Raw genomic sequence first — 15,342 nt, 5'->3', positions numbered from 1 at the left:
CGCAGGTTCGATTCCCCGGTAGGACACTGCCGTTGTACCCTTGAGCAAGGTCCTTAACCTGGATTGCTCCAGTATATATCCTGCTGTATAACTGGATACAATGTAAGTCGCTCTGGATAAGAGCATCTGCTAAATGCCTGTAATGCAATGTAAACAAAATCCACGCCCAGTTGGCCTAGAGTATGGTGTACCCATGCCTCTCCCCAGGCTCTACATGTAGATGTGTGACCTGACATAGGCCAGGCAGGGAACAACAACAACAGGGTCTAGCCTATGCTTGTCCTAAGAGCCAGAGCTAATAAGTGTGCTCCTGGGGACTTCTATCCGCTTTCTCACGCAACGCCAACTCGACTGGCACTGACGGGCGCTAGTGCAACGTGCCTGTGTAAGCTGTGCAGCCAGTGCAGTCCAATAAGAAAAACAAGCACAAAATGTTAGCCTTGACCGCTAACTTGGCAGAGTATTTACTGGAGCTATGAGGCAACCAGCATGCATCAGCAAGATGAGAAGGAACTGATTTATTAAGGCACGGAATTAATGTAGGGGAATGTATTTATTTTCATATGTACTTCATATTTCACTTGTGCTGCATGGTGGATGCATATTAAAGAAACAACAATAGCAAACATCATTTAATTAGGAGTGCCTGTTTTAAAGAATTAGCTACTCACAGTACAATAGGCTACTACTATGACCCACAGCAATATCTCTGAAATGTAGTTAATTTGCGGTGGGAATTTCATGCAGTCCCAGCTAAACCACCGCATAGTCATTACCGGAATATTGCAATTTAGCAACATAAACAAAATGACAATGTTCATTTAATTCATCCACTCACTCCGTTGATGGAGATGGGATTAAGATGAAATGCACATCCATATCTCCACAGTGACAAAACATAGAAAAATGTATTTTAAAATATGAAAAATTGGTGAAGCTAGTTATCCCAAACTGATGCAGCTGTTCACACTTTAGTGGACCAGAGACGGACTCTCAACAATTATTCAGTCCTACAATCGACAATGAGCAGATGGCAGCCTTGCTAACTCTTGTTGATTACTGGTCCCCTAAACAGATCGTAGTTTGCAGCTAAATAAGAGTAAAACACTTTTTTAACTGCATTTCAAAAAGCTGATTTATTTTCCCCGTTCTTGGGGGTTTATTTTGGTCTCTTGAGAGGGAATTCAAGAAAGTTCCAACATCCTCTGGCCAGCACTGTACTTTAAGGAATGCAATTCTACAGAAATACCCATTCAAGACGGCCTGGAACATCAGCTTGATGAAGGCTTAAGACTGCATTGTGGGCGCTAAAGCTAAAATTCACTAAGGACCAAGTATAATGGGCGAGAGTCTGAACAGAAGCAGCAATACACAGTGCATCACTGATAACCATGAAAATGCATGGTAGCACAGCTGTTGGATGACTATTCCTATAATGGGAATGAAATTGCATTTTTTTTTCTGACTGAAGACAATATGATGAATCCATCTGCAAGGCAGGTAAGGGGACAAAATGTGAATAAAATGTGATTTCGTCTTGAGCTCTTGTACAACACTTATTTAGTGAGAGAAGAGAAAGTGTGCGTAGAGAAAGACTAAGGTTAAACTAAAAAACCTTACATATCAGTTACTCGTGACATCAAATGCAAAAGAGAAAGGCTAGAAAAACGAAAAGTTAATATAAAAGATACAGGTAGGAAAGCTGCCTCAGTAGCCTCTATATGTTATTGATTCATTGCAGCAAGAGATGCACACTCCAGCCATTACAGCATCAATAACAATCAATGTTATCAACTGGTTTTAACCACTCTAACAACCGCAAGCACTTCAGACAGGTTTAGCAGTGCGGAACTGAATTAAGCTGTGGCTCCTGTATGGGAAATTAGGGAAGTACATCACTCTGAATATATACTGCTCATTGTGCCAAGATGTCCTGCAGGGGCTTTAAAAATAACACGGCGGAGATGTTCGGGACAAGAACTTTCACTGCAATAGAGGGACGGCCAAAGGAACGTCACGGGACCTCTCCTGCAGACATTCTAGAAATAGAACCCTACAGGCTCACACAAAATATTCCCGAGCCAGTCAGAGATTCAAAGAACACTCAGAGGTGTATGTAAGTTGTATAGCCGGGCAGGAGGGGGTACTATTTGGTACACTAAAAGGTACATAGAACCAGAAGACAGTGTTGTGGGTACATACTGGTGCGGTCTAGTTCTTTGTTTGCTAAAATGCTCATTTGTTCCAATGGACAGGCAATCCATTAAATGGAGGCCCAACAATAGTGAGTATTTTGTGTCATTAAAACATCCACTAAATACTATTCAATAAAACAATTACAAACTATCCAATATGCAATTACCAGGAATTGGCTGTATCTGAAGACAGAGTCATCTGTCACTCCTTATGATATTTGATAAATACATCCTCAATATGTATGACCAGCAGGTTTTTCGAAGATAAATTAATGTTCATTTAAATTACTGTTCAATGTTAAATCAAAACCAATACATAGGTATTTATTTAAAATAAAACCTCCAGTCTTTGAATTTCCTTATGACCATATGTTCCTTTTCTGTATTTTTCTGGATGACACAAACAAGAAAACAAGAGACAAACATTTTAAAATAATTTGTTTTTCATTTTTCCTAAATGTTTTGCAGAATTTCATTTTTATGCTAATGTTTCTGTTGCACCTAGATTTGCAGCCTTCTAGGTAGCCTTGCAAGCTGCAGAATATTGAATAACGTTTTTGTCCACAATCCAAAAATTACTCAATTCACTGGTGAAATAATATTGCACTGAACACAGATGACAACCCATAGCCTTTATTGGAGTTTGCAGATATTGCTGCTTGGCAGCTGGGCTGAACAAACTCTTTGGATGCTTCCTCAACTTCATGGTATCCCTGCAAAAAGGGTATTCTGGCAAGGAGCAACTTGAGCTGAATACGTCAAAGGAAATCCACCAATACAATGCCCTTGATTGATCTAGAGAGTGAGCAGTGAATTGTAGTAATTAGTCACAGCACAGCACTGTGTATGAGGGCTTTCCACAAACATATCAGCTTTGTCACCTTGCATGACCTTCACACAGTTACAGTTTCTCTTCAGCCATCTTGGGGAAGTTCACTGGTCTTCCTATATTTATCTTTTTTTAAATTATTTTAGAAAAAACCTTTCCGCTCTCATTTTAGTTCCATGTAAATTCCGTTTGAACAGCACCGCATTGCCGTGGCACGAGCACAAGTAAATCAGACTCCGGATTAGATCTGACCGCGGCGGAGATGATGCGAAAATCCCCTCCTGTAGCTTCGGGGGCTTTGATTGGCGTCCCCACGGCCCTCGCCAGCTCAGAGGCCGGCTGCAGATCACGCACGCCACCAGGAGGTGGCAGCACGCGTTGGGCGCCTCCAAACGTTCGCCTGCGCTTGTCAGTCCATGGCTTTGGGGCGGCAGTACGGTGTTGTATGCATCCTGGCAGCTACAGAAGCCCCTCCAGTACCAGAATCACCCCACCCACGCCCACCCAAAACCCACTCTTTCCGCAAAACGCCATTCTCAGCCTTCCAATCCCATACGCCCAGGGCCCCCCTCGTCATCACTGCTGTCCCAGTGAAACATGGAGGTCTGGCCTCAGTATCAACACCCGCCCAAAACTAAGTGCACATCTTTTCCTGTTTTTCATAAACGCCATTTGGCAAATTAGTTTTGATGCCTGCTCAATTTGCTAGACCGTGTTTGTGTTGGTAAATACCTTCAAACTCAGCCGCGCCTCGAAGTCAGCGATGTGTCTGGATCGCATCCAGGTCACTGTGTTGCGTTAATGAGACCCGCAATCAGACGGTCATTTTTGAAACACAAATTATTTTAAGATGGAAGCCGTGTCGCAAAAGCAGCAGGAGACCTACCACCCCCCCCCATATGCTCATTATTGCTTTTACCTCAGAAATGAGTTGCACATTCACACGGAAGAAAACACACCCTGCCGATAGGTGCAGATACTCCGGCAGCATGTAAATTATTAGCTTGTGAATCCAGACGGCCTCCATCCCTTCTCAAACAGACCTTGCCACAGGAGCTCTTCACCAGACCCATCACTGTGAGCTTAATGGACTGATAACCTCGCTGTCTCTTCAGAATAGGTATCAAGCCCACTGGTGCACGACTATCTATGGGCTTCCCTGCTGTAAATTCCAGCTAAGACCATCACAAGACCGGTTTAGAAATGTAGCTGGTCACGCTGGTTTTAGCTGCTGTGCCCAGATGGGCTCCGTATAGATTATAGATTATAGATTATAGATGTAGGTTTTTTCCCTAGGTTGATTTTGTATAAAGTATATTTTATAGTATATTAATTGTGTACTCTATATTCAGGGGCACAAAATATGCACATATGACAGTTTAGTCTTAGCACTGGTATTTTATTGCCAGATGCAGAGCAATGGCAGCACAAATAAAAGTACATTTAGTGGTACTTGTGCCAATTTATTAAACATTCACCAGCTGGTTACCATCTGCCATCTTAAGTTAAGGAACTTTACTAAGGAAAAGCCCAAGACAGAATGTTAAATATGCTAAAGGTCAAAACAAAGCATACCAGCAGCCATTTTATAATGTAATCTATATCTAAATAAACTGAAACTATGTCCTTTCATGTACCAGTGACCATTTTAATCTGACAGCCAAACCACATTTAACCTCCCTTTATAGTGATAAATTAATTTATGGATGTTTCTCCTGATAATGGAGTGCATAGTGTATCGTTGCACTTTTTTTATTGCACATCTACCATCTGTCTGTCTCACATAGGGTCAATATTGTGAGACAGTTTGTTCTCAATGGATGAATCCAGAAAAAAAGTGGAAAAAAAAACAAACAGGAATAAATAAAATCTGACATATTTGCTACCATGGCTAAACATGCTCTTCCTGTTACTCAATTGACTGCATGCCGATAAAGACTGAACTCCTGTCTCTCTCTCTCTCTCTCTCCCTGCCTCTGTCTCTGTCATTGGTTGAATACGAAACAGTATCAATATCACATGTGGGCCTGTGGTTAAGAAAGAAAGAAAGAAAAAAAAAACTATGTATTTACCTCTGTGTCTCTCGAGCTCCTGGAGGACTGAGAGATATAATTTCATCCAGCACAGGCTCCTCAGGCACTCTAATCAGCCCAGGGCCCGCGGCACTTAAGATTACCTCACAATAGAACCTTCTCTGTCTCCCTCTCCTTAATAGAAATCAATATCAGCACCCTGTCGCATTGTTGCCGATGATGAAAAAGGCCAGAGAGCATGAATTTACAGATAAGGAGAGTCTATATTTAAGCAGAGAGAGAGAGAGAGAGAGAGAGAGAGAGAGACGGAAATGCTTACGCAGTCCTCTTTTGGGCTGCGGGAACCAAATGCTATTTTCAGTACCGCATTCATTATGGAATTTTGTACCACAGAGGATTTTTTTTTTTTTCTCACAGTCTCGCCGCGGATTGTTTCCAGGGGGGGGGGGGCGTGGGGGGGGCTGGGGGAGGTGGAAGTTGTGACAGCTCTACCTTCATCTGTTCCAAAGCCAGGCCATCTGGGTTGTTGATGGGCGTGACATCGAGACAATTACGCATCGGCGACAACAAACGCAGTCCGAACCTCCTGAAATGACTTCCATCTCCCCGTGTTAGAGTTTTAATCATAGTAGCGTCACTTTACAACTGCGCTGAGACCCTATAATATCACTCTACCACTGTACTGATACACTGGAGGTTAGCTCTACAGGTTAACTATCACTGCACCCAGTATGCTGTGACTGAGACCCTGCATTACCACTGTACCACTGCACTGGGTTACTACATTAACACTGTATCTCTGCTCTGCAAGTGTGCAATATTATTGTATGACTACATTAAGATACTGAAGGCCTAATATCACTTTGCCACTGCAGTGACCCCGTAGAATCACTGTGTTGACACACTGCAGTCACTGACATAGACCCTGTAGGGCCACTGCACTGTGCTGCTGACTGAGACCCTGTAGAGCCACGGCACTGTGATACTGACTGACACCCTGTAGGGCCACTGCACTGTGCTACTGACTGAGACCCTGTAGGGCCACTGCACTGTGCTACTGACTGAGACCCTGTAGGGCCACTGCACTGTGCTACTGACTGAGACCCTGTAGAGTCACTGCACTGTGCTACTGACAGAGACCCTGTAGGGCCACTGCACTGTGCTACTGACAGAGACCCTGTAGGGCCACTGCACTGTGCTACTGACTGAGACCCTGTAGGGCCACTGCACTGTGCTACTGACTGAGACCCTGTAGGGCCACTGCACTGGCACCCAGCAGCATTTTGGCAGCACTGCACTGATGACCTCCAGAAGAAGCAGGGGATTAGAAATGAGTGAAATCTCACTTGCTTTTCCACTCCAGGGGCCTAGACCCCAGTCTATACTGTCTCCACGGCCGTGTCTATCACAAGCAGCAGCGTCACGGCCCTTTGCGCTTTACCGCTCTGCCGCGGGGTCCAACACCACAGGCAGATCCGGGCACGTCACGCTCACGCGGTTCGCGAACAGCCTCTCTTTCAAAGTCCACAACGGGGCCTCCTTGGGCATCGCAAGAAGGGCCCATTCAGGGGACGTGTCTGCCTGATAAACAAGTCTGAAAATGAGCACAACATGACAGCGTGGGACCGAGAGACAACAGAGACTGAGAGATGAGCGCAGGCTGGGTGACAGCGCCAGAACTGAGAAAGCAGGTCGCCGTGAGTGACAGCGCTCAGATTTTTACAACAAACGCTGTGAGCCCTTCGAAGAAAACTTCAGGGAAAAAAAACGTATAAATAAATATATACACTGCAGCAGTGCCGAATAACTGACTTATCCAAATAGTTGGGACCGCTGTGCCCGCAGTCTCAGAGATACATATTCAAACGCACCGCTCCGCAGAAAGCCGTGATGAATAAGGAAGGCGGTTTAATTACGCTCATCCCTTCGGGGTGACACGGCTCTGAATGCTTTTCGGTTAAGGCGGGCTGGACGACGTCCCCGAAGGCAAGGCTGACGGGCTGGTCCCGTTCCCGGCCCCGGCCCCAGCAAGCAAGGTTTTAAACATCCGCCGCATTTTAGGAAGCCGTGTAAACCCCCCCCCCCCCCCCCCCCCTCCTGCTCCATGGCGGGAGATGATGAAAGCCGCCGCAATGTTCACATCCCGCGCTGGAGGGCTTACGCCACTTCAGCAGGGACAAGAGGATAATCTGGGACAACACTGGGGAAAGACGCTGGCGGCTGGATAGCAGACCGTGCGTTTATTTTAAATCGGGGAACGGCATGATGGGAGCAGCTATTAGGAATCGGGGCTTTTAATTGGTTAGTCGTAGGTTTGAATCCTGGGTGGGGTACCCCTTCAGCAATTCTCTTAGCTAGAGTCGCCTCAGTATATGGCCATCTGTATAAATGATCATTATGGAAACCACACAGCAACTGTTCAGAAAGAGCGGTGTGTCCCTTCATTGGTATGTTCTGGTATTAGAGTAGTTTAACCACCTAGACGTCAAGCAAAGGTACTACAACTACTTTGGAGGAGTTATTCAGGAAGTCTGTGAGAGAGGGAAAGAGACCTCCATGAGTCTCTAGGGCATCCTGTAAAACGGCACCGACAAAGAGAATGACCGTGAGGACTGAATCCTCTCAAAGTGCAGAGGCTGAGGAGGCGGAGCGTGGCTCTTACCGTCCACACAGGCTGGCCTGGCTCTCGTTGTCCCGGCAATCTGGCCCCTCTTACAGGCGCAGCGCGCTGTCTGACGGGCGATGGTCCGCCGCGGCTGACTACTGTCGCGGTCTAGTGTGACGATTTCGCACGTCCCCGCCGCAAGCTGACCTGGGAGTCACAGTCAGGAAGAGGAAATGATGTCAGAGGAAGCAGCAGGGATCATTGATCATTTACAATCAATTTTTTTGTTTGTTTTTTTTGTTATTCTTATTTACCACACTGAAAACTGAAAACAGAACAGGGTCACATGGATTCACCAAGCACCAAAGAATCAGGGGAAATCCTTGAAAACACATTTCAAGTTATGGTTTCGTCAAAATCAGCAGTTATGGACAAGCGCAACCGCACGTGATGTCATAACGTGAGATACAATTCATGAGTCATTCCTCAAGAGTCACAGGCCACTAATGCTTCCAAAGGACACACAAAGTCACATTGCTATCGCTCATACAACCAATAAATATAATGTACCGCCATTCAAGACGTAGTGCTTACATCTCCCAGTCGAGTTGCTGTTAAGCACAAAACAGCTACGGTTGCAAGGTGTGCTTTAGCTGCTAAATGGATCTACCCACAGCCCAAGAGCATTCTTACAAAACTGTCTTATGGGAAGGGTAATTTCACTGTACTATAGAATCTTGCTGAACGAAATCAGTCTTGCACAATGAATGCTGGTAGCTAATACCTAGTTATGATGATGATTTATACTGGAGCTACTTGGGGATTTGTGTTAATTGGACATAGCGAAATGGTCACATTCAGCTGTTTATCTGGTTGAAAGTGTGCTTATCATATATTATACATAATCTTCTGCTATATGTATTCTGCAATGTAATTTCCAATCTTCTGAAGTAACCAGCAGCATTAAATGTCTACTAATGCCAACATTAATACTAACATCATTGCTAAAACAACTACTAATGCTTCTAATACCCCTACAATACATATCAACCCTATAATACCCCATAATACATATCGAATCCAGTACTAATCAGTTCAGTAACAGGCTATGCTTTGCTTCATAGCAGTAAACATCATGTGTACAGAAACACAGATGAGTGTCACAGTGAAAGCCATAGCCCGGGTACTTAATCAAAGCACCTTTCACCCCTCGACCTACAAGCTGCTTACAAATTAACCTGCGTGTGCGGGGGCGACCCTCGGCCCTCTCCAGAGAGGGGGCAGGCTCTACACCCTCCAGGTTTGTAATTTGCGATCGGTCGGAAGGGTCAAAGGTGTGATTTAATCAGGCCCTAAGTCATAACATGGCAGCCGGATGAAGTTAATAAGGTTTACAGTGGAGCTGTGTTTTCAGTGAACGCCATGCTGTCAGGACGGGAGAGTTAAAGTGCTGCAGTGGATCATGTACTCCCACAGGTCTGCTAGCGTCCACTCTGATACCAGTACATGCCTACATGTAGCGTCTGTTAGCATCTGGCATTGTAATATATACAATCCATCTTCACACAATTTAATCGCAATGTGGAATGTGGAGTTTATAAGCGCTACCTTAAGCCAAGCAAACTTTTCTCAAGTCTAATCCACAGATAAGAGGCAAAACAAGACAGGCTCACACTACTCCCCAAAACCATGAAGAGCCTAAGAGAACGCATCATCCGGTCGATTCCCCAGCGGTTTGAGTTTTCCGATCAGTGAGCAGCATTTGCTGCCATTTTGCCGCGGATAAACACACACGCGTGCGTGCACACTCAGACAGAAGAGCAAAGCGGGCCAGGCCAATCAGGCGTGTGTTTGCTGATACTGCTTTCAAACGGAGGCGAATCCTGGGAGAGGGAGCGCGGTGTGCCACCGTATCGCCATCGCAACCTTCCATGGTGACATACCATAGGCCGCTTAATCTCCTGTTCCGTTCTCAGCGTGTACCGATAGCCAGAGCAGATTCGGCAAGCTCATTTTTTCCCCCTCCTTCTCCCTCCCTTTTTAAATTTAAATTCTTCTTTAGCCCTCCGCTCCACCGTCTCCGGGGGATGGTAGATTAGGGCTTGTCACGGGGCGCCCTATTGGTGGAGAATCTTCAGCGTGTTCGATCGCTCTGCCGATGTCTGAGCGCCGCGTTGTGTTTTTCCACCGCTGTTTGAATTTATACCCCTCACCCCAAGCGCACTACAGCTGGGATCAAGGGAGAGTGTTATGTCATAAGATGCAGGGGCTGAGTCACGCTGGCGAAGGAGTGCCATCCGCAATCGCCTGTGCTTGCTTTGATAAACAACTCCATACATTTCTCCGTGACTTTAATCTTATGTTTGGTTCCATGCCGTAGCAGGGATCCTACAGAGCAGGCAAAGCCTTGCTGAGAAGAGAAGACCTTTCTAGCAACTCTCATTACAGGAACAGAACTGAGAGCACTAGATGCTCAATCCATTGTGAATTGTCAATTTTTTTTTTATTTTGATGGAGGAGCATGGTTTTATGTATGTATATACAGTGAGCTCCTAACCAGACTTGGTGGAGGGAAAACATTTCATGTGTACAGGTACCCAGCTACAATACACCATCTCAAATTGCATATTTTCCATTGTATTCCATGATGGAAACCACAATGAAACATGAATAAATGCATCAGCTTACAGAAATGCTAAAACACCAGTAGTATTCCTTTTAAAAGAAAAAGCATTTTCATTAGATGTTTCCACTACCTCCCACTTTTAATACTTTTTGTACCGCCAGAATCCTGGTAAAATACAGGCTTTTTTGTTGTTGATAATAAAGAGAAATATAAAAATTCTATAAATACTGTATTCTATGAAGTGCTATTAAGAAAATATGCAGTATCTTCCCAAATAAGAGGTCAAAGCTCACTTTGTGTTGCCATGGTAAATAAGAAGTTGTATGTTTTTTTATAGCATTGATGGCAGGTTTGATGGGCATATTTTTACTTTATTTTTTATATTTAAATAAATCTTCAGTCATGAGAAATTTATCTTGAAAAATCTCAAATGCCATTAAAGCTTTGTGGTCACAAATATGGTGTAGGTGTGCAGTAATTTCCTTCAATTTACTTGACAGGAATATTCATGTTTTTTCTTGTTTTTTGTTTTTTGTTTTTTCAGGAAGTCAGGGTTCAAACAGATGGGTGTGGTTTGTAAGGGCTTAATTTACAGTTCCATATACTTATGATTTTCCACCACACTTCAAGACTAAAAAGTGTTGTAAGTAATGAGAGAATATTGTACCAACTCAGATTCTTCTGTGTAAGGTTTGGAAGACTGCAGAGCATGGAATGAGAAAATAAGCTAGTAAGGTCAGGCATAAATACCATTAAAAAAATACTCCCAACATGCTTAGCCTACCACAAAAAAACTCAGTTGCTGTACTGAGCAATACCTGTCTTAACAATATAAATTGTAAGATTTAGCTATAATTTCATTGCAGAAAATCAGCTCACAGGTAAGAAGTTTCTTCAAATGCAACCCATTAATTACATCTAATAAATTATAGTTCACTTCTGAGAAAGCACAGTACAGTGTGCTCTGTTTTTGCGAACAAATAAAATGTTCTTTTTTCTTTTAGGTGCGCAGATAGTCTGTCCTACTTCTGTATGTTTCACTTTATTCAGACAGGAGAAAAGCAGTGAGAGTTACAAATAGAGATGGCATCACTACAGAATGTACCACAGTACGGCCTTTTACATGCGCATTTGATTGAGTATCTTGGCTTGAGCATCGTCATGGTAACTCCTTAGCGCAAGTCATTATTTCACTTTTACCTTGTCCTATAAATCCCTGATTGTTTACTTCCCCAATTTTGTATTGCCAGATCGCAACTATACACAACTATACAATTGATCCTGATTGTCTGTGCTTAGTGCTTACTGAATTTTCTTGTGACCGTGCTGTAACTTTTGGAAGACAGATGTTATAGGTATGTGTTGTCATTGCATTGTTTATTTGACACAGGGAGAATCAGTTAACTGTTTTCCCATATAAAGTTCTTTGGATAGACAACACTGTTTGTGATGCCAATTGTTCCATCACTTGCAAGACTAACATTGTGAGCAGTTCAACAAATGTTAGGATAGTGAAGAAAAATGGCATGAGTGGGCATCCTTTTCTTGCTCTTCTGGAGAGTTTAAGATGTTGAAATGCAATGCTATTTGTGAGGCGGAAGATGTGTCGTGTATCATAATCCATTTAATGAACAAATTGCCTTTACTGAAGTAACTGCAAGGTGGACAATCATACTGGACAATTAACTCAATGAAAGATGCATTCTATGTCTAGGGAAGCAGCTAGCTGCTGCTATGCATTTCTTTCTGGGGTAATGACTAAGAATGTAAAATTGGCATGTTTGACTGCCCGTATCTTCTATCTTTTAGAGCCATCCCCATTCATTTTTATCTTGAGTGTAAAAATGAAGGGGGATAGCTCTGTTCGACTGTTGTAGGACCGATATACGCCATGTAACAGTCCATTTAGCCCATCCAGGCTCATCACATTTAGGCTACACATAGATTGTCCAAAGTATTCAGGGCTGTATCAAGACTTTTTCGGTGACAAACAGTGTTGGCGCCTATTTTTCCATCACATTCATTCCCTCATTTTGAAATTACAGACCCATTTCTTGGCTGCGATGACTCCCATCACTTCCGTAGGTGACCACAGCACTCATTGTGTCACTGTGTACCGCTGAAACTGGCTACAGTGGCACCAACACATTCAGGATTTAGCATGTATCCCTGCTAGCCGCAAACAGATAGTAAGCAAGAGATCAGCCCTTAAAATGAAGTACAAAAGTTTTTCTGAATGTTTTATTTATACTCTTGAGGTCAAGCAGTGTACACATATCATCTTTAATACCACATATAATAACTAATTTTCTTTGTGCCTTTTTAGTTTAAGTTCACTTTAAATTTGCTGCCTTTGCAAAACATGTATAATGTCTACTCCTCAGATTCACTGTGCAATTTGTTTATATTTATTTTTAAATTAAGGTTGTTTTTTTGCACTGGTCTGGAGTATTATTGTGAAAGAGATAGTCCATGCACATTGTCCATTTTCCAGTTGATTTTAGGAATCTATTATTTATCAGATTTTCTTAAAGCAAGCAATAATATTATCTCTTATAATAGCTTTAGCAATAACCCAAAGTAGGGTTATGCGATGTTTCCGATTCAGTTTTTGCAGTTTTGCAGTATTACTGGCAAGGGTAAGAAATAAGCTTTGCTGTTGAGTGGATGCTGGTATCAGAAATTCTAGGAAAAAGTCGATTTATTTGACAGGAGGAGGACTGCAGGAAAACAACAGTAGAAAGGAAGGTAGGCAGCAATTCCAGCACAAAACAAAAAAAAGTTTTTGTTGTTTTGCGATTCACCAGAAAACAGCAACCAATTAAAATGGTGATTAAAGAAGTAGGATGGTGGATTCAAATATGCAGGAAGTAAAAAGAAAACAAGCCCCATGTAAACAGGGACACCACACATGTAGTGCTGCAGATTGCTGGCGTGCTGTAGAAGGCCCTACAGTTCTGAACAGCACACAGGGCTTATAATCCCTTCTGTACCCATTACTGTACGCAGTTCACATTTAATCACTGTTAGGCGCTTTGCGCATAACATAAGTGTGATGTAAGCTTATGGTACGTTATTAGACCGTCTATACTATATGTGAACATATTTTTCCCCTTTACGACCATGTTAAGTACTAAGTACTGTGTATCTGCCTACAATAGCACCCGTTGCATGCATAACTTAGAACCTTTTCAGGCCGATGTTTATACACTGTGTTCCTTGCCATTGTGTGCCAATGCCCTTGTTTGCACCACGATCACAACATTTTATGTATCATTCCACGATGATCTTGTAAGTCATGCTAGATAAGAGCACCTGCCGTATAAATAAGTAATAATAAAATACATCCGGAAATGTGCGTCGCCAGTAGTCCCTCCCCATGTATCCAAGCTCTGTGCTAGACGCACAAACCTGAAGGCCGTCCAGTCAGGTGACATGCAGGCTCCCAGCAGAAAAATCTCGTTAATAACGCTACGAGTGAGGCATACTGTACATCTTAATACTAGCAAGTGACCCATAATAGATTATCTAATATATTATATTCATATATATATATAAAAAATACACTTGAATAAAGAATGAGAAGGATGTATGTGTCCTGTGATGGAGCATGTTTCAGCAAGGACAGGAAAGATTAATGCACCCTGCAGTAAATCTTGATAATCAATATTATTATTGACATTTTATATTGCCTTTGTATTGTTCTGTGTTCTTTCAAATGGCATCAGAGGCAATCTTTCAAAGAGATTTGATTTATGTCCAAACGTGACACAAATAAAATAACGCACATAAATAACTAAATAAGTAAGTAAATAAATAAATAAACATGAAAATAACACCGCACGGCTGAGGACATGAGATTGATTGCACGCTTGCTTTGAAGGGACTGAAATGGAACATGTAGGTCTTGAGCACGTTTTTCCAGAATGCACCGGACCTTAATAAAGCTTCCCCAATGGACAGCCTTTGGCACCAATATAACAATGTGTTTTTTGGTAGATAAGCCCACTCCATTGCTTTCCTTTTAACATCTCAGTATTGGTGAGTGCACACGCCCTTCCCGGAGAAATTACACAAGGACTGCTCTACAACTCAACCTTCTCCATTTTCAGGAGTTGGGGCGGGGGGGGGGGAGGGGGGAATCATGGGATACGACCTTCCCTCCATAGCTATCTGCCTCGCTCATTCTACCTCGACAAAAGAACACAATGTGCATCAAACTGCCCCCCCCCCCCCCCCCCGCGGGACCCCTACACGCAGCCGCTGTGACTGTGTTTAATTTCAGCGGCCATCGCTCAATCAAATTTGATTTAATATAGCGCTCGTAACAAAGGAATCGTCACAGAGCGCTTCACAGACTCCGCGCGATGACTCAAGTTGGTGGCAAGCGCAGTTTCAGGGGAGCGACGATTCATGCGCTTCCATCTGCAATGTACAATCAGATCAGTTGCTATTATCCAACAGCCTGTGGGTTTTTTTTATTTGATGGGAAAATCATAATCATGAAAATCCAGCCAAAGTCACACATCACAACAATCACTCCAATAACTCCAATATTCAAGGGTGTCCTGTTAGACTATACAAATCCCTTATATTTACATAATCCAAAATCATTTTACCAATTTACCACATGCAGAAAAGACACATGGATCCATTATTGAAGCCGGTTACCTCATTAGCCAGTGCACTGGATTATGATCTCTTCCATTGTAATTTGATTTTCAAAACTATGTGAATTCAGATACATTTTAGTGCTTCGAAACGCAGTTCAATAATCAATCTCTGAAGCAATCAGAGTTAATTAGCAGCATGTTAAGGGGGAAGCCAATGCACACCTGATACGCTCTATATTCAAGCTCTAAAATTGTGAACCGTATTGGCCCAAAAGAGAAACCACGAACTGCCCCCAATTCAAAAATGTCCTCTCACTGTGAAAAGTCGTTTTTTTCCCCCTTAGTGATTCAGTTGAATTTGAACTGACTTTTTATCACACGACATATTTCAACCCACATTTATGACAGCTGGAACATATATCACGTCTGTCAAAGCTGCCA

General features: G+C 43.0%; 1 protein-coding gene across 3 annotated transcripts in view; it reads right to left on the bottom strand.

Moving 5' to 3' along the window:
* Window positions 1-15,342, bottom strand: part of tafa5a (TAFA chemokine like family member 5a) — a 93,009-nt gene that overhangs the window by 26,641 nt on the left and 51,026 nt on the right. For all 3 annotated transcript variants that reach the window (XR_004765989.1, XR_004765988.1, XM_035424409.1), the window contains one exon: window positions 7,720-7,869. Coding sequence is in view for 1 of the 3 variants with exons in the window: in XM_035424409.1 (XP_035280300.1) it covers window positions 7,720-7,869 (150 nt within the window). In the remaining 2 variants the exon portion in view is untranslated. The remainder of the gene's footprint in view (window positions 1-7,719; window positions 7,870-15,342) is intronic.

Source organism: Anguilla anguilla, chromosome 7 (assembly GCF_013347855.1).
Source record: "Anguilla anguilla isolate fAngAng1 chromosome 7, fAngAng1.pri, whole genome shotgun sequence".
NCBI classification, from domain to species: domain Eukaryota; kingdom Metazoa; phylum Chordata; class Actinopteri; order Anguilliformes; family Anguillidae; genus Anguilla; species Anguilla anguilla.
The sequence above is the reverse complement of the archived record's forward strand: the minus strand, read 5'-3'. Positions and strand labels throughout refer to the sequence as shown.